The 25,859-nt window shown below is 43.1% G+C and overlaps 1 protein-coding gene across 6 annotated transcripts in view; it reads right to left on the minus strand.

The window, feature by feature from the left end:
- Window positions 1-8,332: 8,332 nt before the first annotated feature.
- LOC137416475 (glycogen synthase kinase-3 beta) overlaps window positions 8,333-25,859 on the minus strand; it is a 172,198-nt gene continuing 154,671 nt past the window's right edge. For 4 of the 6 annotated variants that reach the window (XM_068102080.2, XM_068102082.2, XM_068102083.2 and 1 more), the window contains one exon: window positions 8,333-11,563. In XM_068102080.2, the coding sequence (XP_067958181.1) occupies window positions 11,490-11,563 (74 nt within the window). In that variant the 3' untranslated portion in view covers window positions 8,333-11,489. The remainder of the gene's footprint in view (window positions 11,564-25,859) is intronic. The other 2 variants (XM_068102081.2, XM_078779939.1) reach the window with 1 other exon arrangement.

Genomic DNA, 25,859 nt, shown 5'->3' on the forward strand with positions numbered 1-25,859 from the left:
TTTCAGTTCTGGGGCATTCGAGAAATCATCCAGAATTGACAGTCGTAAATGGCTACCTGCACTCTCAATCATATCTCTTGATCCCAATTTGAAGGCTTGTTTCACTGCTGTCTGGACGTCAATTGCAGTGCTGAATATTATGTAGGACTTTCCCAGATCACAGAATGATAGTCTCTCCCTGAAAGGCTCGTGGTTTTCAAGCTTCAGTTTTAGTTTGCTGGCTCGGTAGTCAGGATTCGCATATTTGCTGGTTTGCAGGTTAATGACATACATTTGCCTCAGGTCGGATAGTTTCATTATCTTCTTGGCCATTAACACATCCCTTTCAATGGCATCACATACCACATCGAATGCCTGTCTGTGGGCTTCTTCTAATTCTCCTTGATGGTGCTGTGCCTCTTCGTCAGTACTGCGCCATTTCTCTGGCTTTTGCATATATTTCATACGGCAAGTTTTGTGGAACTTTGCCTCAGAGGCAAAAAGATCATGGCCTCGGATCCTCATTAAGAGCGTTTCATCTTGCTTCATTTCAGCCATCTCCAGTACCGGCTTCCAGCCTTCATACTCAAACTGGCTCATCCCCTGGGTAGTCCAACTGCCATGCACTTTCACTTTTTTACGACTTTCCGAAGAACAGAAGATACAGTCTGGCTTAAATATGATCTTGTCACCAGAACTAGTACGGGCCATCCGCTGAGTTGTGGCACCAGTTGTTTCAGATGTACCTGCAGTAGGAGGGTTCAGTCTGTCTAAGTTCATCGTGAAACGCTTGTAACACTCCCAGTGGAAACCATGGTGTTCGGCCAGAGATTCAGGGACCAAATCACATGTGTCCTTCATCATATGCGGAGACTGTGGGGGTTGTGCAAGGCGTCTTTCTTTGACCTCCTGCAGCTTGGCCAATTTCTTCTCAGAATTTTTGAGTCCAGATAACAAGTGCAACTCTCCATAGCTCAGTCCCTTTACATGAGTTATGCACACAATGGGTGGTTGTTCACTCTCACGTGTACGTTTCGCTCACGCCGGATGTTCCATATTAGCGTTGTTACTTCACCTGCAAAACACATCAAAATATTGGTAAGTACCAAGCTGAATAATTATTATAAATTGCATCTTAATTATAAAAAATATCTTATATTGCATACTTAACTATGTAAAAAAAGGTGTTTAACTTAACTAATTGACTCGTTCTGTCGCTGTAAGAGACACTTAAATAACATAATTGTACAATCTGATGATCTCAATTTACGCAGGATACAAACATGGAAGGATCTGCATGCCATTTTCGTCAAAATTCCTGCAATAAACTACAGTGATACATCAATACAACAATATATTAAGTAACACATATTAACAATACATAGATTTTGTCATGTGTCCAACATATATGTACATGATATACGTGGCAGCATTTGTAAATTGACAAATGCAGCATCGCCTACAATATCACCCCATACCGGTAGTATCTTTGACACGCTGTATAAAAAAGAGAATTGAAGCTATGGGGATGTATCTGGTATCAAATTAAAGCTGATATACAGGAGAAAGCCAATAAAATATATATGTAAGCATATCAGGTGTAATGTGTTCATATTATGTGTGTAAGATGAAATAGTACGGTCGATACCGAATTATGTTACGTTAAAGTGGGGTACTGCTATTCAGCACTAGTTATGACCATTAAGGTACCATTATAAGTAATGTGTCAATATTCTATGATGATCAGTAGATGAACAGCTTTCTTTTGGTATATAACTTTTTATTCTGAGTTAATATTAGCAGGCACAAATACCAAAAGAACACGTGTGTCGAATATGGCGCAACGCGGATTTAAAAATATGCTGTTTTGAGGGTACCATCCAATATAGGTACCAAATGGGTAGTGAGTCCAAGTTTATTTACTGTTACCAGTTGATTTCCACCCCAGGACACCCCAATGGTTCAGAAAAACCCAGGGTCGGAGAGTTGTGGGGGGGGGGGGGGGGGGGTGCAGATGGACCATACTTGGCCCGGAGCCTATAGGGCAAAATAAATTATTCATGATTTCTTCCATTTAAGAATGATTTTTTTCATGATTTTTTCGTTTTTTGCAGGTGTCCATGATGTCTCGATCTCAGCACGATAGATTTTTTTAATCTTTGGGGTCACTTGAACGCGTTGGTCTACGTGGAAAAAAAATTCAGTGCTGCACATTTGCGGGAGCGCATCAGCGACACATGTAACACCACCACTCCTGACACCATTCGCCGTTTGACTGCTGACTGGATACATGTGTGACTGTTGACTACTGACTTGTATCAATTATAATGGTGGACACATTGAACACATTCTGTGAATACAAGCAGTTTTCATCACTTTGCCCTATGGTTCCAGACTTGTGGGGCACCCAGTATATATGAAGTTTGATTTGAAAGCATCATGAAATAAACTCAGGTGGCATCAAAATGTGAAAACTTTGGAGGGGAGTGAATACTTTTGCAGGCCAATGTACATGGTGGGCACTCAAACATTTATAACCAAATATGGATTGGAACAGTACATTTATTGGAAATGATTTTCTTGTCTGCAAATGGAGAAAAAAGAAACCTGACAATTTGGACAGTGGTTGCCATAAATCATGTAGGTTGCCAGGTTTGTACTTGTTCTATGCATGGCCACATCTTTTAAGTTACAAGCTCCAAACTCAGAGTACAAAGGAACATACTATCGCGTCGTAGGGTCTCAATCGCGTGACCCATCGTGCCAGGAGTTTTGCTACTCCTGAAGATCGGCGAGTTTACAGAATTTGTGCTGCATTCAGAATTTACGATCGCGATTCCACAAGGATTGCTGAATCGATAACTACAATGGCACTCTTCGACATCACTCGATATGCCTTTGCCCACATTATTACATAATTATACACACTTGAACAAAGTTTGATTTAAATCCCTTTAGCCGTTAAGTTATCGCGGTAACAAAAACTTATTACAGACTCAGACCTTTGAGCGCTTGACCCCATATCAAAGCCGTTCATCTTTGTATCATGATACACACTTGTACCAACCTTGGTCAAAATCCCATCACTGGCTTACGAGTTATCACGGTAACAGGATTTTTACCGACAGTACATTCAGAAAGTATTCAGACCCCTTCACTTTTTTCACATTTTGTTATGTTGCAGCCTTATGCTGAAATCGTTTAAATTCATTTTTTCCCTCATCAATCTACACTCAATACCCCACAATGACAAAGAGAAAACAGGATTTTAGAAAGTTTTGCAAATTTATTAAAAAGAAAAAACTAAAATGTCACTTTGACATAAGTATTCATACCCTTTGCTATGACACTTGAAATTTAGCTCAGGTGCCTCCCATTTCTCTTGATCATCTTTGAGATGTTTCGACACCTTGATTGGAGTCCACCTGTGGTAAATTAAATTGATTGGACATGATTTGGAAAGGCACACACCTGTCTATATAAGGTCTCACAGCTGACAATGCATATAAGAGCAAAAACCAAGCCATGAGGTCAAAGGAACTGCCTGCAGAGCTCAGAGACAGGATTGTGTCGAGGCACAGATCCCACAGAATCTTGTTTCTCACAGTCTGAGAGTCCTTTAGGTGCTTTTTTGCAAACTCCAAATGGGCTTTTATGTGTCTTTCACTGAGGAGAGGCTTCCGTCTGGCCACTCGACCATAAAGCCCAGATCGGTGGAGTGTTGCAGTGATGGTTGTCCTTCTGGAAGTTTCTCCCATCTCCACACAGGATCTCTGGAGCTCAGTCAGAGTCACCATCGGGTTCTTGGTCACCTCTCTTACCAAGGCCCTTCTCCCCCGATTGCTCAGTTTGGCCGGGCGGCCAGCTCTAGGAAGAGCCCTGGTTGTTCCAAACTTCTTCCATTTAAGAATTATGGAGGCCACTGTGCATCAATGCAATGATTGAATGGAACAATTGAATTGAATTGAACGGAATGGAACAAACAAACATCAATGCAATGTTCCATCAATGGAACCTTCAATGCAGCAGAATTTTTTTTGTAGGCTTCCCCAGATCTGTGCCTTGACACAATCTGTCTCTGAGCTCTGCGGGCAGTTCCTTCGACCTCATGGCTTGGTTTTTGCTCTGATATGCATTGTCAGCTGTGAGACCTTATATAGACAGGTGTGTGCCTTTCCAAATCATGTCCATTCAATTTAATTTACCACAGGTGGACTCCAATCAAGGTGTAGAAACATCTCAAAGATGATCAAGAGAAATGGGAGGCACCTGAGCTAAATTTCAATTGTCATAGCAAAGGGTATGAATACTTATGTAAATGTAAAATTTCAGTTTTTTCTATATAATAAATTTGCAAAACTTTCTAAAATCCTGTTTTCTCTTTGTCATCATTGGGTATTGAGTGTAGATTGATGAGGGAAAAATGAATTTAAACGATTTCAGCATAAGGCTGCAACATAAAATGTGAAAAAAGTGAAGGGGGCTGAATACTTTCTGAATGCACTGTAACATTACCTCTGACCTCATGACCCCAATGCCTAATCAGTTCATCTTCACATCATTATACATACCTGTGCTAAGTTTGACTTAGATCCCTTCAGCCGTTCTCAAGTTATCGCAGTAATGAAAACCTATGACGGATGGACGCACAACCTGAAAACATAATGCCTCCGCCGACGAAATCGCCAGGTGGGTTGCACACGGGAAGCAAAAGGTTCAGGGAAACCATGGTCGAGTAGGCAGGTGGGTATGGCACAGCATGAAGTTCAGGCTCGGGTGGTGATGAGGAGGGATGGCGATGAGATGGCGTGCTGTCCAATCTCTTGAACCTAGACTTCCTCCTCTGGCGCAATGAAGCAGAGAAAGAGAGGGAGTGCATGCACATGCACCACTTTTTATTCCTTCCTGGCACCACCCTCAGCTGGTCTCCATTGGCCATTTCCACAGGCGAAGGGCGGTGTTCTGCTACAGGGTCTGGCCTACCTTCATCTAGGACCTACCCACAGCACACAAGGCCACTTATCCCATGGTAGAACAGATCTGCTTGTGGCACATTCATAACATCCCATAAAGTGTATACACACCCTTGTTCGGTGCCTTTTTGTGGCCATGTGTCCTCCATCTGACCTCACCTGTACAGAAGGTTTTATACAATACACCCTTACGCTTTATTGTTTAGCATCACTGCCCCTCAGTGCACATATTACGTATGACTTGCCCCTGACAGAACCCGAATGCAGGAGTAAATCTATCTTACTTGATCAAACAGTTCTTAGCACAAAGGTATGGACCCCCTTTCTTCCCATACAATAGTAAATAGGTCTTGGTCAACTTTATACATAGATACCTGTTCGGTGAATTATGGCAACCGTTGTCCAAATCATAGGGATTTCTTCTGCATTTTTAGACATACTCATCTCCAATAAATGTAATGTTCTAATGCACATGCAATTTTAATGTTTGTGAGTGTCCACCCGGTTATCCGCTTTATTTTAACACCTCACATGCACCTGTGGCGGTATTTTTGAGATATGTGAATCAAAAATTCGTTTTTTTTTTTTCCTTGTTAAAAAAATAATAAAAAGGCACAAAATTGCATTTTCCACCAAAAAGTTAGCAGCTGTGGCTATTAAGAAACGAGTTTTCAAAATCAACAAAAACTCTGATCCAGAACAACAACACAACACGCATTTTAAGGCCATTTTCCCTCCTAGAGCGGGGGTTAGCCTGGCGGTCCCCATGACAATCTTCTCTATTTTACCCTATTTTCTGCATCTCTCATTGTTAACCCCCTTGCCCGCATTTCTTCTTCCACCATCTTTAGCCAAGTCTTTCTCGGTCTTCCCGGTCCTCTACTTCCTTCTACATTCATTTCCATCACTCTTCTCAACCAGTCACTTTCATCCTTCCTCAACACATGACCAAACCATCTCAAACTGTTCCTCTTCACAGCATCAATCACAGGCTCTGTTCCCATCATCTTTCGCAATTCATCATTTGTCTTCCTCTCTCTCTCAACGATACTCCGCACATCCACCGAACCATTCGCATTTCCACCCTTCCTTGCTGCTCTACGTTCATTACCCATGTCTCGCTCCCATAAATCATAACACTTCGCACACATGCAGCATACACTTTTCCCTTCAGCTTCAACGACACTCCCCTCCTCGTCAGCACGCCACTCAGTTCCCGAAACTTCTTCCATGCACATCTCACTCTTGCAACCGTTGCCGAGTCTGATCCACCTTCTCCATTCAGCATGTCTCCTAGGTAGCAAAAAGTTTTCACACCTTCCAGCTTCACGCCCTCTCCAAGATCCAACTCAACATTTCCTCCATCTGCAGCTCTCTCTGTGCACACCTTACATTTGAATGTAGCTGCCACACTGGTTAATGACCCTCTCAGACCACCACATTTTTGATGAACCCACTCAGCGCACATTGTACATTGAATGGAGTTCACTCCGACACCCTTCCTGCACACAGCACATGGCCACTTCCCAGTTCTTTCCATCTCACCACATGCTTTACCACTTGCCATCACCTTCGTCTTTCCTATATTCACCTTCAGACCTTTTGTCTCCATACATTCCTTCCACTTGTTCATCTTTTCCTTCAGTCCATCCATACTTTCCGCAATCAACACCAGATCATCTGCATACAACAACTCCCACGGTAAACCCTCCTTTATGTTCTGAGCCAGCACGTCCATCACAGCTACAAATAGTAGTGGACTTAGTACCGACCGCTGATGCACTCCCACCTTCACCTCAAACTCACCACTGTTCCCGTCCTTCGTCCTTACAGCTGTGCGTGCTCTTTTGTACATTGCCATCACTACTCTGATGAACCATTCCTCCACTCCTAACTTCCTCAATGCCCATGTCAATACTTCGCGTGGAACCCTATCGAATGCTTTCTCCAGATCAACAAACCCAAGAAACAACTTCTTCCTCTTCTCCATGTACTTCTCCTGCTACTACCTCACAATAAAGAGCGCGTCTGTCATTCCTCTTCCTGGCATAAATCCAAACTGCATTTCGTCGATCTTCACCTTCTTCCTTATCCTCCTCTCCAACACCCTTTCCAATACCTTCATTCCATGCTCCAATAACTTTATCGCTCGGTACGAGCCACACTCCAGAGGGTCACCTTTCCCCTTGTATAGAGGGGCGAGGGTACTCAGTTCCCAATCCACTGGAATGCGGCCTTCTTTCACCACCAGATTACAGATCTCTGTCATTCTCTTCACACCCCAACTTCCTGCTGCCTTCAACATATCTCCCGCAACTCCAGTCGGCCCTCCCGCTTTTCTACTCTTCATTGCTTTTATCGCTTCCTCAACTTCCTTCTCAGTTATCTTCTCTGCCGGTCCTAAAACGGTTGCTCTATGCTCTATGTACTCTCTATGTTGCCATCCCATTCATGCTCTGTATTCAACAGCATTTCCATATATCTTTTCCATCTTCCTTTAATTCCATCTGGGTCCACAACGATTTGTCCCACTTCATCCTTCAAGCAACTCACCCCCATCACATCACACCTCTCTTTCGCTATCTGCTTTGCAATCCTGAATACCGCTCTCTGACCCTCTTCCGAATCAAAGCTTTCTCCGAACATTTTCCTACATGCCTCCTGCGCCTTTGCTACCTCTTTCTTTGCAGCCTTCTTGGCTGCCTTATAACTTTCATGCCCTGCTTTTTCTGCTCCCGTACCCTTCGCCTTCTGCCACTCCTTGAACTTCTTCCTCTTCTCGTCAATCCTCTTTCCAACTTCCTCATCCCACCACCATGTTTACTTGTGCCTCGGTGGTCCTTTTGTCCATCCACATACCTCACCAACGGCTCCCAACAGACTATCTTTCATTGACATCGAACCACGTTCAAGCTCAACCACATCATCCTCTACCCTACTCGGCCTCTCTTTTAATGCCTCCCTTACTGTCACCTCTTTCAACCTCCACACCTTCATTCTCGGTTGGTACTTCACCCGCCGAGCTCTCTTCGCACCTTTCACCCTTATGTCGCAGACAACCAAGTGGTGCTGTGAAACAGCCTCCTCCCCCGGGATCACCTTTGTGTCCCGGAGGTGCCCCCTATCTCGCCTACGCACCATCAGGAAGTCCTATTCAAGTGGTACCATCAAGTACACCATCAAGTAGTACCTATTCTAACCAGGGTACACACCGGGAGACCTGATCTGATCTAGAAATACTCCTCAAATCCTTTGGCATCAGACACATGATCAAAAGTTCCAAAGCTCTTGGAGTAAGAGATTGCGACAATGCTTTTTTCATGATTCAGTCATTACAATAAAGAGCAGCTGTGCTTATCAACACATCAAATGTGAAAATGTGAAGGGATTAAACCATGTATTTAATGTAAACCAAAAGCTGAAGATTAACAAAAAAGTTCGGTGCGTGATAATTAACAACGGAGATCGATCAAGTTTTTTGAAAAACTCTCAAAGCGACTGAACACAGGCAAAATAAAAAAGACACTCATGGAAGTAAAAAATAAAACAGCCTTTATATTTCCAGACCTGCAGGTCAAGTCAATGTACAAGGCAAGCAGGAACAAAGAGGCCACAGACAACAAATTCCCATTAAAGGGAAGTAGGATTTATTTAGATGTACAAGAGGAGGGAGGGGTATTATATGGTCAAAATCTGTGGACAGAATGAGGATTTTGACCCATAGACACCAACTCGGATTCTGAGTCATCCACAGAGCTGTGGAATCCAGTTGGAATTGTGATACTTGTGACTGGGTGGAAAGGGTTTAATGCTAAGCTAAAAGTCTACGATGTGCAGGTCACAGGCAGCAACTTTACATGGGTTATATTCACCAATGGTACATTACACTAGCAATAACATGGGACGTTAGGTTTTGTACAGAAAAAAAAAAAGTTTGATTCCTCAAACTCCGGCACCATTTTACAAAGTGCCCAAAAGATCATGTTCTCCCCTTTCGCTCTCCCTCGACCCAAGATTCCATGCTACACCCCCCTTGACTTCCCAAAGTCTTCTCTGGGAAAATAAAATTCAAACACATCATGAGCAAGTTCTATTTTCTCCAGAATCCAGGTGACTGCTGGAATTTTACAATGCAATATAAATATCGGCATGTGGATTGATGGTTTCAGTGGCTACTGGTAAATACTCTATCAAATTTAGGAATGATCATCAACAATAACAGCGTAGCTGGTGGTCTAGAATAATGCAGTAGTTGGCACAGTTGCATTGCAAGTCCAAGTCCAACAAAGAAATAGATACAAAGAAAACTCACTCAACTGTTTTGTCTTTTTCTCATGCATTGCCACATGTTCTCTGATAATGGGATAATCATCAGCAAAATACTATATCAGTCATAAAGAGGTGGGTGCACCACGATTGGGTCGCTCTGAAGTAATAATATTAAGATTTCAAGGTTTGGAGCACACCAGCTGATTATTATAACCACCAAGCCACAGTCATTCACCTTTGCTTAAAATAATACCTTTCTGCCAAATTCTTAGTCAAATCATTGTTCAACCCAGTAGGTACACGAACAACTGGCATTCTGACTACACACATTTCCTCCTGCACTCATCTTATTCAACCCTTTCTTCCAAGCAAATATTAACCTGCTTATATATATCCCATGAGAATCCCACTTCCTTTCCACAACCCTCCCTGACACAGACAATAAAACTGTTGCAATCACATGCAGAAACCACAAGACCACCTGTGCACACGCACACACGCGCAGACACACGCGCAGACACACACACACACGAACACACACACACACACACACACACACACACACCATCTCCTGACACTATGTCTGCGACATATTTTGACTTTTAAAATTACAAAAAATGCTTTTATAATTATAATAATTATTTAGAATTCCAAGCATGAAAAAAATTACCGTAACTGCTGAAAAACAACAGCTGAAGGTCAGGCCTCAAACAAATTATGAATAAGGGGACAAAATAGCTGCATGAAGTTGAGCTTCACGATGGGAAGAAATAAAACCGGTTTCAGCAAATAAAAATGAAAAACAAAATGGTGCAATGGCAAGGATGCAAATTTATAGGTGGCAAAAAGAGGGGGGAGTTTGGGAGCGTCGCTTGCAGAGTGAAATTTAGAAGAGTACAGAGAGATTGGTTGGGATGAGAGAAGCAAAGTAATTTATCGCATGTTCGAAATGTATAATGGCTATAAACAGAAAAAAGTAAGTGTCAAAGCATACTGCGGAGGATGTGAGCCGAATGATGACCGAGCCAAAAAGAAGGGCTTTATTTGAATGGTCGAGACAATTGTAGAGATGAGGAGAGAAATGTTTTACAAAAAACTGTAATTGTAAAAACCGAAGTGAAACGAGTGTGTTTGGTAAGACAGAGTTGACAACACGGACGTCCGTCAGTAATGACAGTGTTGGGACCGAGGTAGGGTGATGGCAAGGTGGGAAAAGGGCAACAAGCATTGGCTAAAATGGGTTGTTTATCTTGATGGACAGACAGACAATAGGAAGTATTTACAATGTGCTCTCTCGCTCTGTGTCTGCATTTCACGATCTCTGCATTAGTTATCATGGCAGAAGCAAGACAACATAAATAAAATCACTATATACAGCAATGGGAAGAGCATTGGGATATAATGTGGAAAAATATTGGTGAAACAAGTCATCACCTGAAATCCACATCTCACCCACAAAATAAATTCAAAAATAAAAAGAAACAACACTCAGTTTTCAGGGCTCGGAGGTGGAAGGCTCGTAAATGAGGTCTGTTGTAAAGCCAATCCGCCCCTTGTGAAACAAAGGGTGGGAAGTAAGCTATACCATGGCACTACAGACGAAAAGGAAAAACCTCATCCCACAACTTCTCTCATAACGTATTTAACCTCTCTCACCTGCTAACCTTCATGGCTTATCTGTTGAGCTGTTACATTTCCAGGCCCGGTCATAAGTCCAGCAGCATCTTATAAAACAGGATTAAAACAAAATGGGTTACATGAGGTCAAAGAGTTTAAGGGCTGCGGATGCTGGTTGATCAACGGAAAAGCAAAATAATCTTTGAATGGACAGCTCTTTGACCATCTTCAGATTAACTGGTCATTTTTCAGGTTGTTTCCACCGACTTACAACTGATGAACTGGTCTCAGGTCAGAAAACAAATATTTCCGATTTAAAACTTTAAACAGGTGATTCAAACCGTACTAAATTAAAAAAACATACTTATTCTGTTGAATTCCCTCTCAAACTCTTCTCTGTGCAAGGAGAGTTAGGGTTAGGAGGGGCTGAGAATGGAGAATCAACTTCACATGTGGAGGCCTCACAGGATGGGGAGGTTTTGAATTTAAATCTCCTCAAACTTTTCGATTGAGATAACCAAATATCGTACATCACTATGGTAGATGCCAGCAACCATAGCCCTTTCCCTATGCATTCTCTTTCCTGTGTACCATTCACATTGATCCTGTGACTGCACCCATATATTCCCACACCCTGTCGTCCTTTTCGGATCATGAGCTGTTAGTGACAGCAGAGGCACCAGAACTTGACGTCGGGCCAGAGGGAGAAGCTGCCGCTCCTTCTGCTGTGGAGGTTAGACAAGAAACAGGTTGGGCAGGGAGGGGAAAAAAGGATTTAGTGCAATGGGGGAGGGAGAGAAGACATGTGAGAAAGAAAGGTAGCAAATAATTAAAAGTATAGAAACGTGACAGTATTCAGAAAGTCGTTAATTTTTTAAAATTCAATATGCAAAACCTAAGCTACAATCAATTTGTTCTTTATCTTAATAATATCTCGATCTCTCTCTCTATATACATCTTATCTCAATCTCAAATTATCTCAATTTATCTCAATTTAGGAATTTATCTCAATTTATCTCAATCAACAGGGGTTATCTCAACTTAGCCTGGTGTTGGCTTAGCGGTTACGGTGCCGGCTTGGGATCCTGGGTTCGAATCCCGGTCGATCGCTGAATTAACGCCAGGGGGGTTGACTCAGCCTGTCATCCTTCCGAGGTCGGCAAATTGAGTACCAGCTTGCTGGGATGAATGATCACGGTGTGTACCCCGATTTAGAATAGGTACACCGTATCCCTGCGCATCGTAAGAGCGTGACCAAGGGTTGGCGTCAGGAAGGGCATCCGGCCATAAAAACATTGCCTCAAACAGGGAACCATGATTGTCATGGGGCCCGCAAGACTAACCCCCGCTCTAGCGGGGAAAATGGCCTTAAAACGATCATTCATTCATTCATTCATTCTCTCTATATACATACAGTCATGGCCAAAAATATTGGCGCCCTTGCACTTTTTTCAAATAACTCCCAAATTTACTCGAAAAATAAGTTGAAATTGATAAAAGTATTTGGTCTTCACAATTATTTTTTTCACTGTTAATATTACAGAACCTTTGTTTTTGATTCAGAACTTAATATATCCTTTTAAATCAGAAAATAAAAAGAAATGGCATTGACAAAATTATTGACACCCTTGACTTAATATTTGGTAGCACAGACTTTGGACAAAAATAACTGCAGTTAAGTGCTTCCTATAGCCATGAATGAGCTTCCTGCACCTCTCTACTGGCAGTTTGTCCCACTCTTCTTGTGCAAACTGCTCCAGTTCTCCCAGATTTGAAGGGTGCTTTCTCCCAATTGCTGTTTTCAGATCTCCCCACAGGTGTTCGATGGGATTTAGATCTGGACTCATTGCTGGTCACTTCAGAACAGTCCAGCGTTTTGTCTTGAACCATTCCTGGGTGCTTTTTGAAGTGTGTTTGGGGTCATTGTCCTGCTGCAAGACCCATGACCTTTGACGGAGACCAAGCTTTTTGACACTCACTGGGTTGAACATTGCGCTCCAAAATGCCTTGGTAATCTCCTGATTCATGATGCCATACACACATTCAAGGCACCCAGAGTCAAAGGCAGCACAGCGACCCCAAAACAACACTGAACCTCCTCCATGTTTGACTGGAGGGAAGGTGTTCTTGTCTTTGAAGGTTTCATTTTGTTTTCTGTAAACATAGAGATGATGTGCTTCAACAAAACGCTCTAATTTGGTCTCATCTGTCCACAGAACATTCTCCCAGAAGGATTGTGGCTTGTTCAGGTGTGTTTTGGAAAACGAAACTGTCGTACCTTGTGTCTGAAGTTCAGCTTGAATCTGTTAGGCAGTTGATCGAAGTGCTTTCTCCACCATTCGAACAATCCTTCACTGCAATCTTCTATCAAGTTTTCTCTTGCGGCCATTTCCAGGGAGGCTGGCTGCAGTGCCATGGGCCTTAAACTTACTGATAACATTGCGTACGGTGGACACAGGAACATCAAGGTTTCTGGAGATGGAGTTGCAGCCTTGAGATTGTCCATGCTTGGCTACAATCTTGTGTCTGACCTCCTCAGACAATTCGCTGGTTTTCTTTCTTTTCTCCGTGCTCATTGCGGTACACACAGTGACACAAAACAGCAGAATGACTCCTTTTCTCTATTCAAACTGGTTGAATGAGTGATTTTTATATTGCAGGCACCTGCAACGCACCACAGGTGAGTTCAATTCCAAAGTAAAGGAGAATCACCTGCCTGAAATCTAAGTATTTCTAACAACTTCTAAAAGGTGCAAATAATATTGTCCGGGCCATTTTTGGGTTTCTGTGTGGAATCGGCTACGATTTAGTAATTTTTTCAGGTTTTTTTGTTTTGTTCCACTGCAAACCAAAGAAATACATTTGTGGATACCAAAATATTTTTTAGCTCAACAATTTTCTGGAAGAAATGGTGTATTGTTTGAAAAAAGTGCAAGGGTGCCAATATTTTTGACCATGACTGTGTATGTGTGTATATACAGGGTGAGACAGAAATATGGTTATTTTTAACACTTGTGTAAAGGTAATACAAATTTGTGTTTCAAAACAAATTCTTACAAGAAAGTGAAGTAAATAACATGCCATTTATTTGTGGAAAAGAACATCAAGGAGATGCGCACCATTTTGTCTGACACATTCCTCCAATCTTGGACGCCAATTATTCATGACGTTCTGCAACATGGCCACATCAATATCATTGATTTCACGTCTGATGTTTTCCTTAAGTTCATGAAGAGTTCGTGGACAGTTAACATACACTTTGTCCTGTAGATATGACCACAGCCATGGAATATCGCTGTTTCTGGAAATGACATGCTTTGGAAAGAGCGCCCTTACAGTTGTCATGGACACTCTGGTGGTGTGGGAGGTTGCACCTTGCACCATCTGTCAGACAAAATGGTGCACATCTCCTAGATGTTCTTTTCCACAAATAAATGGCATGTTATGTGCTTCACTTTCTTGTAAGAATTTGTTTTAAAATACAAAAAAATAACCATATTTCTGGGTCACGCTGTGTGTATGTATGTATGCTGAGGCTAATGACTGTACCTGAGTTGCTGTGTTGTCATGATTTTCACCAATCATAATACAAACAATTACTTTGCACAAATGTATTTGTTGTGTTTGTGATATTACATTTTTATAGGCAATTTAGGTTGAAGATTTAGGTTGAATGTTTTTTTTTCAAGAAAGAACCCCTCTGCACATACATATGGGGAGGGGTAGGTGCAGACTGGAAGTTTGGGACGATTACACCTCAGCAACACGTAATTCAAAACACCTCACCACCAAGTAATTCAAAATACCTCACCACCAAGTAATTTAAAACACCTCACAGCCATAAAACACGTAATAAAAACACCTCACCACCACGAAATTGAAAACACCTCACAGCCATCAAACACGTAATAAAAACACCTCACAGCCATAAAACACGTAATAAAAACACCTCACCACCACGAAATTAAAAACACCTCACAGCCATAAAACACGTAATAAAAGCACCTCACAGCCATAAAACACATAATAAAAACACCTCACAGCCATAAAACACGTAATAAAAACACCTCACCACCACAAAAATAAAAACACCTCACAAAAACACGTAATAAAAACACCTCACAGCCATAAAACACGTAATAAAAACACCTCACCACCACGAAATTAAAAACACCTCACAGCCATAAAACACGTAATAAAAACACCTCACCACCACGAAAGTAAAAACACCTCACAGCCATAAAACACGTAATAAAAACACCTCACAGCCATAAAACACGTAATAAAAACACCTCACAGCCACGAAATAAAAAACACCTCACCACCACGTAATTATAAATACCTCACCACCAATTAATTCAAAACACCTCACCATCATGTGATTTAAAAACACCTCACCACCATGTGATTTAAAAACACCTCACCACCACAACGTTCTTTCAAAACACTTCACAACCACGGAAACAAAAGTTTGAGGGAGTCGTTAAGTGAGAACACAGACACTGTGTTCACAACACAGAACACAACACAGTACACAGACACACAGAACACAGACACTTTTAGCTCTTACACGAGCCTCGACCTTGTATACAAAAAAAAAGAAGAAAAAAAACTGCCCAGATGTGTCGATATATAGATAAATGACTGTACCCGAGTTGCCGTTTTGTCATGGTTTAAACCAATCATAATTCAAACAATTATTTTGCACAAATGTATTTGTAATATACGTGATATCACATTTTATAAACAATTGAAGTTGAAAAAAAAAAAATTCCCAAATAAATTCCCCAAAAAAAAAAAAAGAATTGGAAATTTTTTCAAAAAGAATACCCTTAGGACATACCGACGGGAGAGATATGTGCATTCCAGAAGTTTGGTACGATTTCACAAAAGTTTGAGAAAGTAGTTCAGTGACAACACAGGACAGACGCTGCACAGATATATCGAACGAACAACATACATACGAACAACATACATACATACGAACAACATACATACATACGAACAACATACATACATACGAACAACATACATACATACATACATACATACACACATACACACACACACACACACATATATATATATATATACTAGCTTGGCTCGGCTCGCTGCGCTCGCCTCACCAAGCATCGATACTGAGGAACGGGCTTATTTTAACTGAGGCTAATGACTGTACCTGAGTTGCTGTGTTGTCATGCTTTACACCAATCATAATACAAACAATTATATTGCACAAATGTATTTGTTGTGTTTGTGATATTACATTTTTATAGGCAATTTAGGTTGAAGATTTAGGTTGAATGTTTTATTTTCAAGAAAGAACCCATCAGCACATCTGTCTTCGAGTCATCGGCTTAAAATTTCATCTCAACAACTGTTATCAACAACTTGTTATCCAAGTTCATATACGATTTTGTATGTCTGTCGTTGACTAAATTACAAGGCACCTCCTCAATCACTTTTGTGTCATGCAGTGGACATCCATAGAACTTCCATGTTTTGCATACCTTTGGGGAAGAAGGGAGTAAAGGACCAAAAACCTGAAAGCTACAGGGAATAATTATTTTCTGCTGACTGACCTCATGCCTACTCATACCCACTGTCAATCTTCTGATTCTCCATCCCTCCTCCCCCTTGTAACTTTGAGTTGCAAAAATTAGAGAGACAACAGGGGTGTGCAGTGGCCCATAAAATATTTTTGCAGTCTATTGCAGTGTTATAAGTTTGTATCTTGGTAGATTGCTTTTGAGGATTTGTGTTTGATTAAAGCTATGGTGCATCTGTGCCACCCCTACATAGGAAGTCTGGTGACTTTCTGATACACTATGAAGTGGATAAACATATTTTAAATGTTGGTCCCAAGGGGAGGTAGGGCTGGCAGGAGGGCTGAGAATTTAGAACTTAGACCTCACTTAGAGCCTGGGTTAGAATGTCAGCTCAGCTATAAACGGTGTCATCCTGGTGTTTTACAGGCAGGGTTATTCATCAATATGTGTGCCATCCCTCGGATGGACATTAAAATGGACATCTCGTCTGCTGGAATTTAGTTGGTCGATATTAAAGATTCCACAGTGTCCTTCCAGAAGATTAGGTGAGCTATCGCCGGCACGCTGGCCAAATTCCAAATTATTGCCCTAACTGCTGCTGGGAAAGCAATGGAAAACCACCCAGTATAACCCTTGCCAAGAAACTGCTTCGGCAACACCGATGCTCTGCAACAGACTATGGTACATCCGAATCAGACAGGGAAGTAACCACTTTTTTTTTTGTATACATGAATGAGGCTCGTGGAAGAGCTAGTCCTTCCCTTCCTCCCCCTACAAACACTCACCCCCCAACCAAGAATGAATGTTCCTCATCGCAGATGTTCATTCTTTTCTATGTAGTTTCCAGCAGTCACATATTGTTACAAGTGACGGGTCAGGTTCTAAATGCCAATAAAAGACTAATGATGTGTTGATTATTATTATTATCTGGCATACAGCTGCCACAGCATAGCTGCATTTATGAGAAATCTACATGTTGGCCTGTCTTGTGCTGCTTTTAGAGCCTCAACCCAAGTTGAACCAAAGCGCAGCAGGAGAGGAGTAAGCGTATCTTTTCATCTGATGCAGTCTACCTCATGGTTGCTTCCAGTCAGTAGAGGTGTTTGTGAACAAAGTGATGCTGCATTTCTCCCTTGGTAAAGGCAAAGGTGTCCAAGCTATTGAAGTTGGTCATAGTTGACAACAGAAACCAAGTGTGTGCTGAGAGATTCTACAAACCTCATTTGTCACATGCTCCTGCTACAATGTCCCCAGTATATCTATTGTGGCTTTCAAATTGAATCCGTTGATATAAGAACTGCTCGTTGCTATACGGGTCCAGGTCTCGGAATCATAGCTGAAATATCGGTGTGATCAATGCCCTGTACAGAGCTAATTTCAAATGTTGATTGACAGGGGATTTCTAGATCAAAGTGGTTTGAGTAAGTCATACTTCGGGCATGCTGTCAACAGAGGAAGATGACCTTCATTCCATGCATTCATATTCTGCCACTGTCTACACAGAGTGCTCATTGCTTCGTGGGATGGGAGGAGAGGCCAAAACCATGTCCAAATGACTGAATTTTTGTCTTTATTTCAGTTCATATGCAAGCCAATGGAGGAAACATGCTTTTGAAAAGCTTGCATGGCTGATGTCCCTACTTTGTGCCATTGAAACGACATCATCAGCATTGACAAAATCAGTGAAAATGCTGTGACTTCCAAGGCTTACCCACAGTGCCAGCCATTGTTACCCTCACCAGAGGAGAGGGCATTGCATTTGAGTCTGTTTGTCTGTCCGTTTCTTTGTTTGTCCGCACAGAATAAATGATTTTCTCTGCAACCGTTGGTCCGACTGACAGAAACTTTTCACCAGAGGTGCAACTCCACCTGTAGAATTTTAAAAATAATTATGACGTCATTGGTCACGTGGTACGGGCGCCATCTTGGAAAAACTGAAAAACTTTGCACCTCTATATCTCTGAAAGCGCTGCACAGAAAAAATTGAGACATGGCTCATTGCAAAGAACAGGTCCGCAATTTGTGACTATGGCAACCTCAATGTGACTGAGAAGTATCCAGGCAAAGCCCTTTGCTACAACAGAGAAGAGAGTTACTGTATTTGTCCATAGCCACTGCATTTTAATTGTGTTCCTTTCTGTTTTTAGAAGTAAAGTATTATTCCCTGACGCTACTATTGAGGAATGGTTTCGTTGTTCCAGATGTTGCAGAATAGCTCATGGAGTCTTGAGGTGTTGCACTGTTTGCATGTTCAAGAGTTTTGCAACGATACCACAAATTACAGATGCATTTCCATTTTTATGACTCCGCCCCCGAAGGTGGCAGGAGGCATAATGTTTTCGGGTTGTCCATCCGTCCGTCATTCCATACGCGCTAAAGCTCGTTAGCTCGCCTGGACTTTAGACCGGTGAGCTTATGCAATGAAGCAGTGTCCGTAGGTAAGTCAGTCAGCCAGTGAGTGAGTGAGTGAATGAGTCCGTAAACACTTCAGTCGTTATCGCTTGAACCAAACACATGATTTTGATAAAACTTGTCAACAAGCTAAATATCTGATGCTTAACGAAGGTGCATCAAAATCTGCGCTCATTACATGGGTTTACGGGGGAGGGCGGGTTTAACCCCCAAAATAAGTATTGGGGGGGGGGGGGGGGGGAGTTTAACCATGCCAAAATAGGTATTTGCTCCCTTCTCTGAAACTACACACACTATTTTGATGAAACTTGGCCACAAGCTTCATATCTGATGCCTAACAAAGGTGTATTGACCGCATCAAAGTCTGCACTCATAAAGGGGGATTATGGGGCGTGGGGGTGTTTGACCCACCAAAATAGGTATTTGCTTTCTTCTCCGAAACTACACACACTGTTTCAATGAAACTTGATGACCACCTTCATCACCCATGATGTACCAAACTTTGTTCACGGCATTAAAATTATCAGGGCCTGAGTGGGTCTGTGGGGGGTTTGAGTGACTGTTGCTCTTGATCTAGGACACAAGATCAAGATCTTGCTTGATCACCTTCAGGACCCGCGGTCCAATTTTTTTTCTCATCAACCACATGTCCGATTGAGACGAAACTTTTAGGGTAGGATCAATACCCATGTAGAATATTTTTTATAATTGTGAGGTCATAGGTCACGTGGTAGGGCAGCCATCTTGGATTGAACACAAATAATTAAAATCTTATTTCTCGGAAACAGCTGAATAGAAAAATTTGAAACTTGGCACTTTGGCCTCCCAATGGGGGTAAAAAAAAAATAGAACAATGATGATATCATCGGTGAAGTGGCATACCAGCCATAAATGTTTAATCAAGTGCCTCATCCTAAAAATCTGAAATTGTATGCACATTTTATCAATGACCCATTTGTATTGAAATATTACATTTATGACATCAAAGGTCACATGGTTTGGCAGCCATATTGGATTGAAGGAAAATATTAAATAATTATATCTCAGAAACAGCTTACCCTATCGATGTGAAACTTTACAAATGTAATCCAACACCATTGCTGCATATAGTTTGAAAATAATAATGTCATAGGTAACATGGTTTGGCAGCCATCTTGGATAGAAAAACGTACCTTATCTGATCAACACGAAACTTGACAAACATGATCCGCTACCGATACATATGCAGAATGTACCTTTTGATGTCATATGTTACGTGGTTTGGCAGCCATATTCGCTTGAAAGCTGATATTTTAAAAAACCCTTCTCCAAAACCGCTTCAACGATCGATGCGAAACCTGTCATGTCAGGTACAAATGTGATGCAGTCAGCCCTCATTAATCTGGACTACTTTGTTCCCAGCACCCAATGTCAGATTAGCGAGATAGTCGGATAAACGATTTTGTGGATTAGGGGGATAAAATGAATGGCAGAAATCTGCTCCATGAATATTTTGGTCAGATAGGGAGGTTTCCGGATTAAACGGGGTCAGATTAACGAGGGTTGACTGCACTTGAGAACAGCTGAAGGAATTTAAATCAAACTTGCTTTATTTTTAGGAGAGTCACCGATGGAATCTACCCGTTGTCACGGGCAGGGATTACGCGGAGGCATATTGGTGACGCAGTCGCATTGCTCTAGTTTAATTTGATTAAGGCACATACTACCTGCATGGGTTGGGGGCTCAACACTGATGTCCTTATTATCGTTATCAGATCATTGGTTTTTATACAAGTTGAGGCCGATGGAGGAGCTAGAACATAAAATGGATCACAACGTGAAAGAACGAAACTTGAAAGAGAAGGGACAGTGGAAAGAGGTTGACTGGGGTGTGGATGGGATGGGGGGGTTGGGGGAGAGGGGAAGTTGCAGGGATGATGGACCAAAAAAATAGGGGGGGAACAGTAGAAAGAGAGGAGTTGGGAAACACAGCAACAGCAGGGTTGAGGGACAAAATAGAGGGAGACTGAGAGAAAAACTTCACAAACGAAGGATGTTAACTTCTCCAAAATAGAGGGATGTGGGGAAGAATGAGGGGTAGGAGAAGACATGCAGAGTGGAAAAGATGGATACAGAAACAAACTCGCAGGAAAAAAAACTGGAATATATCTGTCTGTGGGCACTGAGTGTATCACTTCCTATTATATCTGTCTGTGGGCACTGAGTGTACCACTTCCTATTATATCTGTTTGTGGACACTGAGTGTACCCAATTACGGAGTATAACGGGGGCAAATAGGGCATTGGATCTTTGGAGTCTTTTGGTTCCTCAAAGCCATTTTTTTTGTATACAGAGTCGAGGCTCGTGTAAGAGCTAACACATTAAAGATGCATGGACACATGAAACATACAGTAAAAGGAGCAGGTGACAAGAGGGGGAGAGATAGAGGAAAGCATGCAAGCAAAACAACAGCAGAGAACAGGGACCTTAGTATATCTGTGGAAGGGAGGGTGTTCGGGAGGGGGGGGGGGGGGGTACACGGTATAAAGCAAATGAACACTACTAGGAATTTCAGCAAGGAAGTCGGAGATCGAAAGAGGTGGATTCGGGGTGTTTTAACGGGGGTAGAAAAGACCAAGGTTTTGGATAGGGGAAGATAAGAGATGGTGGTGAACAGCTGTTTTAAAGACCTGGAGGAGGGAGAGGGATGGAAGAGAGTGTGGGAGTTTGTTCCAGAGGCGGGAGAAAAGAGGAATGAAAGAGTGAAGGTGAGCAGCGAGTTTTGATTTTGGTAGTTTCACCAGAAGAGGGTTTCTGGCAGATCTTATGTGTCCTGAAGGAATATTTGGGGGACAGAGCACAGACAGAACAGGGGAAGGTAAGACGGAGAGGAGTAGGTAGAGGACAGAAAGACCACCAACCTGCCTGCGGTGAGCAAATGAAAGGCCCTCAGAATCAGCTTCATCGCAGGAGATACCAATGATTCTGAAAGCCTTGGATTCAACAGCGTGAAGCTGAGCAAGGTGTGTGGCAGGAGCACCAGGCCATAGGGGAGAGCAGCATTCAATTGAGCTGTGGATGAAAGCTTTGTATGTGGTGAGGATCTCAGAAGTGCCCAGAAAGGGCTTCCCATGATGGAGGATGCCCAGTCGGCAATTGGCTTTGGAGGCCAGCTTGCACATGTGGTTTTCCCAGGAAATATCATGGCAGATAGTGAGACCCAAAAGCGTGAGTGACAGAGCTTAGTTATTCTGGGTCTTTAGGGTATTTGAGGGACTTTCGGGTATTTTGTGTCATCGTGCTCTTCAGGGTATTTTGGGCCTTTTTTTTTTTTTTGTCGACAAGATCGAGGCTCGTGAAAGAGCCAACATTAATCACACAAAAAGTCAAACCGACACAAACCGACACATAAAACACAAAATAAGGGGAGCGGTAGACAAGATGGGGAGAGGGGGAAGGACACAAACACAACATTTGAGAGCAGGGACATCGAGAGAACTGTGGGAGGGAGAGGACTTGGGGGGAGGTGGCAGAGGTATAAAACATATGGACACTGCAAGGACTTCCAGGAAAGAAGTTGGAATTTCGAAAAAGTGTATCTGGGGTGAATTAGCAGGGGTAGAAAAGATCAAGGTTTTGGATGGTGGAAGATAAGAGATGGTGGTGAACAGCTGTTTTAAAGACCTGGAGGGAGGAGTGGGATTGAAGGGAGTAGGGGAGTAGGGGAGTTTGTTCCAGAGGTGGGGAAAAAGGGGAATGGAAGAGTGAAGGTGAGCAGAGAGCCTAGATTTTGGCAGTTTAACCATAAGAGGGTTGCTGGCAGATCTTGTGCGACCTGAAGGAATATTTGGGGGACAGAGCAGAGAGAGAGCTGGGGGAGCAAGGCCGGAGAGGAGTCAGTAGAAGACAGAAAGACCACCAACCTGCCTGCGGTGAGTGAGTGAAAGGCCCTCGGAGTTAGCTTCATCGCAGGAGATTCCAATGATTCTGAAAGCTTTGGTATCAACAGCCTGAAGCCGAGCTAGGTGTGAGGCTGGAGCACCGGCCCAGAGGGGGGAACAGTATTCCATTGAGCTGCGGATGAAAGCCTTGTATGTGGTGAAGAGCTCAGGTGTGCCAAGGAAGGACTTCGCACGACGGAGGATGCCCAGTCGGCGACTGGCTTTGGAGGCCAGCTTGGCAATGTGGTTTTCCCAAGAAAGATCATGGCAGATAGTGAGACCCAAAATCTTGAGCGACAGAACTTCTTGGAGAGGATTGTTGAGAAAGTAGATGGGAGGGTTTTCCAGTCGGTCTTTTCAGAGAGACAAAGTAAGAGTGTGAGATTTGTCAGGATTGAAAGACATGTTTCACTTGTTCACTTGTTTGACCAGTCTGATTTTGTCCAGGTCTGCAGAGAGTGAGGAGGCTGCAGGCTGCAGGCTGCCGATCTGAGGGATGAGGAATGGAGCGGCAGAGAGTGGAGTCATCAGCAAAGAGATATAGAGGATTTTCCAGAGAGTCGGAGAGATCATTGATGAAGACCAGAAAAAGCACAGGGCCCAGAACACTCCCTTGGGGAACTCCAACCAGAACAGGAAGGGAAGATGAGAGAAATCCATTCAGGGCCACACGTTGACTACGACAGGAAAGCAAGTCCGCAAGCCATGCATGGAGATTTCCATGGATACCATAGGAGGAGAGTTTGATGAGCAGAGCTGGATGCCAGACCGTATCGAAGGCACGTGATATGTCGAGGGAGACAGCTCTGATTTCCTGTTTGGCATTGAGGACCTCCACCCATTGTTGAGACAGCTTCCCTTTCTTGTACAGAGGGGATGGAGGGGGAACAAACACCAGAAACGGATTTGACCAGACGCCACCAGGATTTGGAGGAAGGAGACAGGTTTGAGAGTTCATTCTTGAGTGTGGAGAGAGAGTGCTTTCTGGCACTCCTGAGGGTAGACACACACTTTTTCCGAACTTCAGTTGGATTTGCCTTCCAAGAGGCAAAGGCAAGTTGTTTCAGGGCAACTGCCTCACCACAAGATTCAGTGTACCATGGATGGGAGGAAGGGTAAGACAACTGAAGAGGAGATGGGATAAATCTGTGCATGAGAGAGAGCAGTTTGCTTTGGAAGAATTCCCAGGAAGAATTGATGTCAGAGGCAGCAGAGATGGGAGACCAGTCCAGATGATTGATGGCTGCTTGCAGCCCGTGCCAGTCGGCCTGAGTGAAATGCCAGACTCGTCGACGCTGAGGAGGCTCTCTGAGAATGGCCAGAGAGATGTCCACTTTAACAAGCACATGATCAGAAGAACCGATTGGAGTAGAAGAAGAGCAGCAGACATTTGCAGGGAAGTTTGTCATAACCAAGTCTAGAAGAGAAGATACTCCATTGACTGAGATCTGGGTCGGGAAATTGACAGATTGTGTCAGTCCCAATGAGTCACAGAGGTCCTTTGCTGAGATGCCATGGCTGGTGAGAGAGGAACCCACACCCAGCCAGCTGGCATGATGACAGTTGAAGTCACCACATATGAGGAAGAGAGAGTTGGGATGAGTTGATAGAAATTGGTCCATGTTGTCAGACAGCGACATGTAAATGGAGTCATCACTGTATGTAGGACGGTACAGAACACATATGAACAAAAGGTGAGAGCGGAGAGGAAGCCGTAGCCAGAGGTACTCCTGGGGGTGGGGTGAAGAGAGGGCAGTGCAAGGAGAGTGAGGAAGAGAGGTTTTGATAAAGATAGCAACCCCACCACCAGGATGAGGCTCAGGTCTATCATACCGGAGGAGGGAGTAACCAAGAAGAGATATTAAGGAATCAGAGACATCTTGAAGGAGGAAAGTTTCTGTTAAGCAGATCAAGTCTGGATTGTCAGAAGCAACCTGAATGGAGAGATCAATCAGGTTTGAGCGAAGGCCTCGGATGTTTGAGGTCCATATCGTTTATGGGGAGAGAGGGGGAGCATCGGGTGCAGGAGAGGGGAGGGGTGGGGTCGGAGCAGATGAAGGATGGGTGGGGGAGGTAGGAAGAGCAGTTAATAGTGTGTCAGAGATTACAGAAGAGTTACAAGAAAGGGAAGGATGAGGACGAAAGGTTTGATGGTGATGGGATGAGGCACAGTGAGGGGTTCTTTGAGGGCTGGCAGAGGAAAGTAGAAGGTTGGGTGAGGTGGAGGTATGAGATAGAAGGGAGATGAAGTCGGGAGGAGACAGCTTTGAGAAGGGGGTGGGAGGGTGGAGAATTGGAGAGGGATGGTAGGTGGGGAGATTTGAAGGGGAGGGGTTGGGGGGGGGGAGTTTTGAAGGGGAGAGGTTAGGGGGGCGTTTAGGAGGGGAGGGGCAAGGGGGGAGTTTAGGAGGGGAGGGGCAAGGGGGGAGATTTGGAGGGGAGGAGCAAGGGGGGAGTTTAGAAAGTGGATGATAAATGAAACACGAACATTTATAACAAATTGGGTTTATTGTGATTTTCAAGTTAGCGAGCCGTTTAAGAACGATAGAGGAGGGGTGGAATGAATTTGAATAGTGGAGCACATCGTGATGAAGAATTACAAGAGATTGAATATTTTTTTGAAGTAGAATGAGTTGGAGAGGAAATTGAAAAGAGCCTTTTAAATAGGAAGAAAGACAGCGTGTTGTTATTTACCACTGAATAAAACACTGCAGGGGAAAGTTTAAACATATTTAAACATAACCGTGAAGAACAATCTAATATTCACAAAAAAAAAAACAACGGGGAGAGGGAGCCTGGAGGGTCAACCACGAGTCACGTCAACAGGAAAAAAGATGTCAGCAAGAAGAACAGGGCAAAACAGATCTGGGGAATGGCATGAAATGGGGGTGAAACACGTGGTCGAAGAACGAACAAACGAAAAGAACAAAGAGGAAATGTTTTTTTGTTTTTTTCAGTTAAGATTTTAAACAAGAAAGTATGGGGTGAAAAGACTGGGAAAAACCTTAGAGAACGAGAGTAGCAGGACCACAATCGACCGCTGAGAGAAACAAAGCCTCCAGGTCGAGCTTAAAGAACAACAGCAAGGCCGCAATATATCACGGCACGAAATACTCGACCACTCTGTACAGGTATGAAAG

Source organism: Myxine glutinosa, chromosome 1, assembly GCF_964187855.1.
Source record: "Myxine glutinosa chromosome 1, kmMyxGlut1.1, whole genome shotgun sequence".
NCBI lineage: Eukaryota > Metazoa > Chordata > Myxini > Myxiniformes > Myxinidae > Myxine > Myxine glutinosa.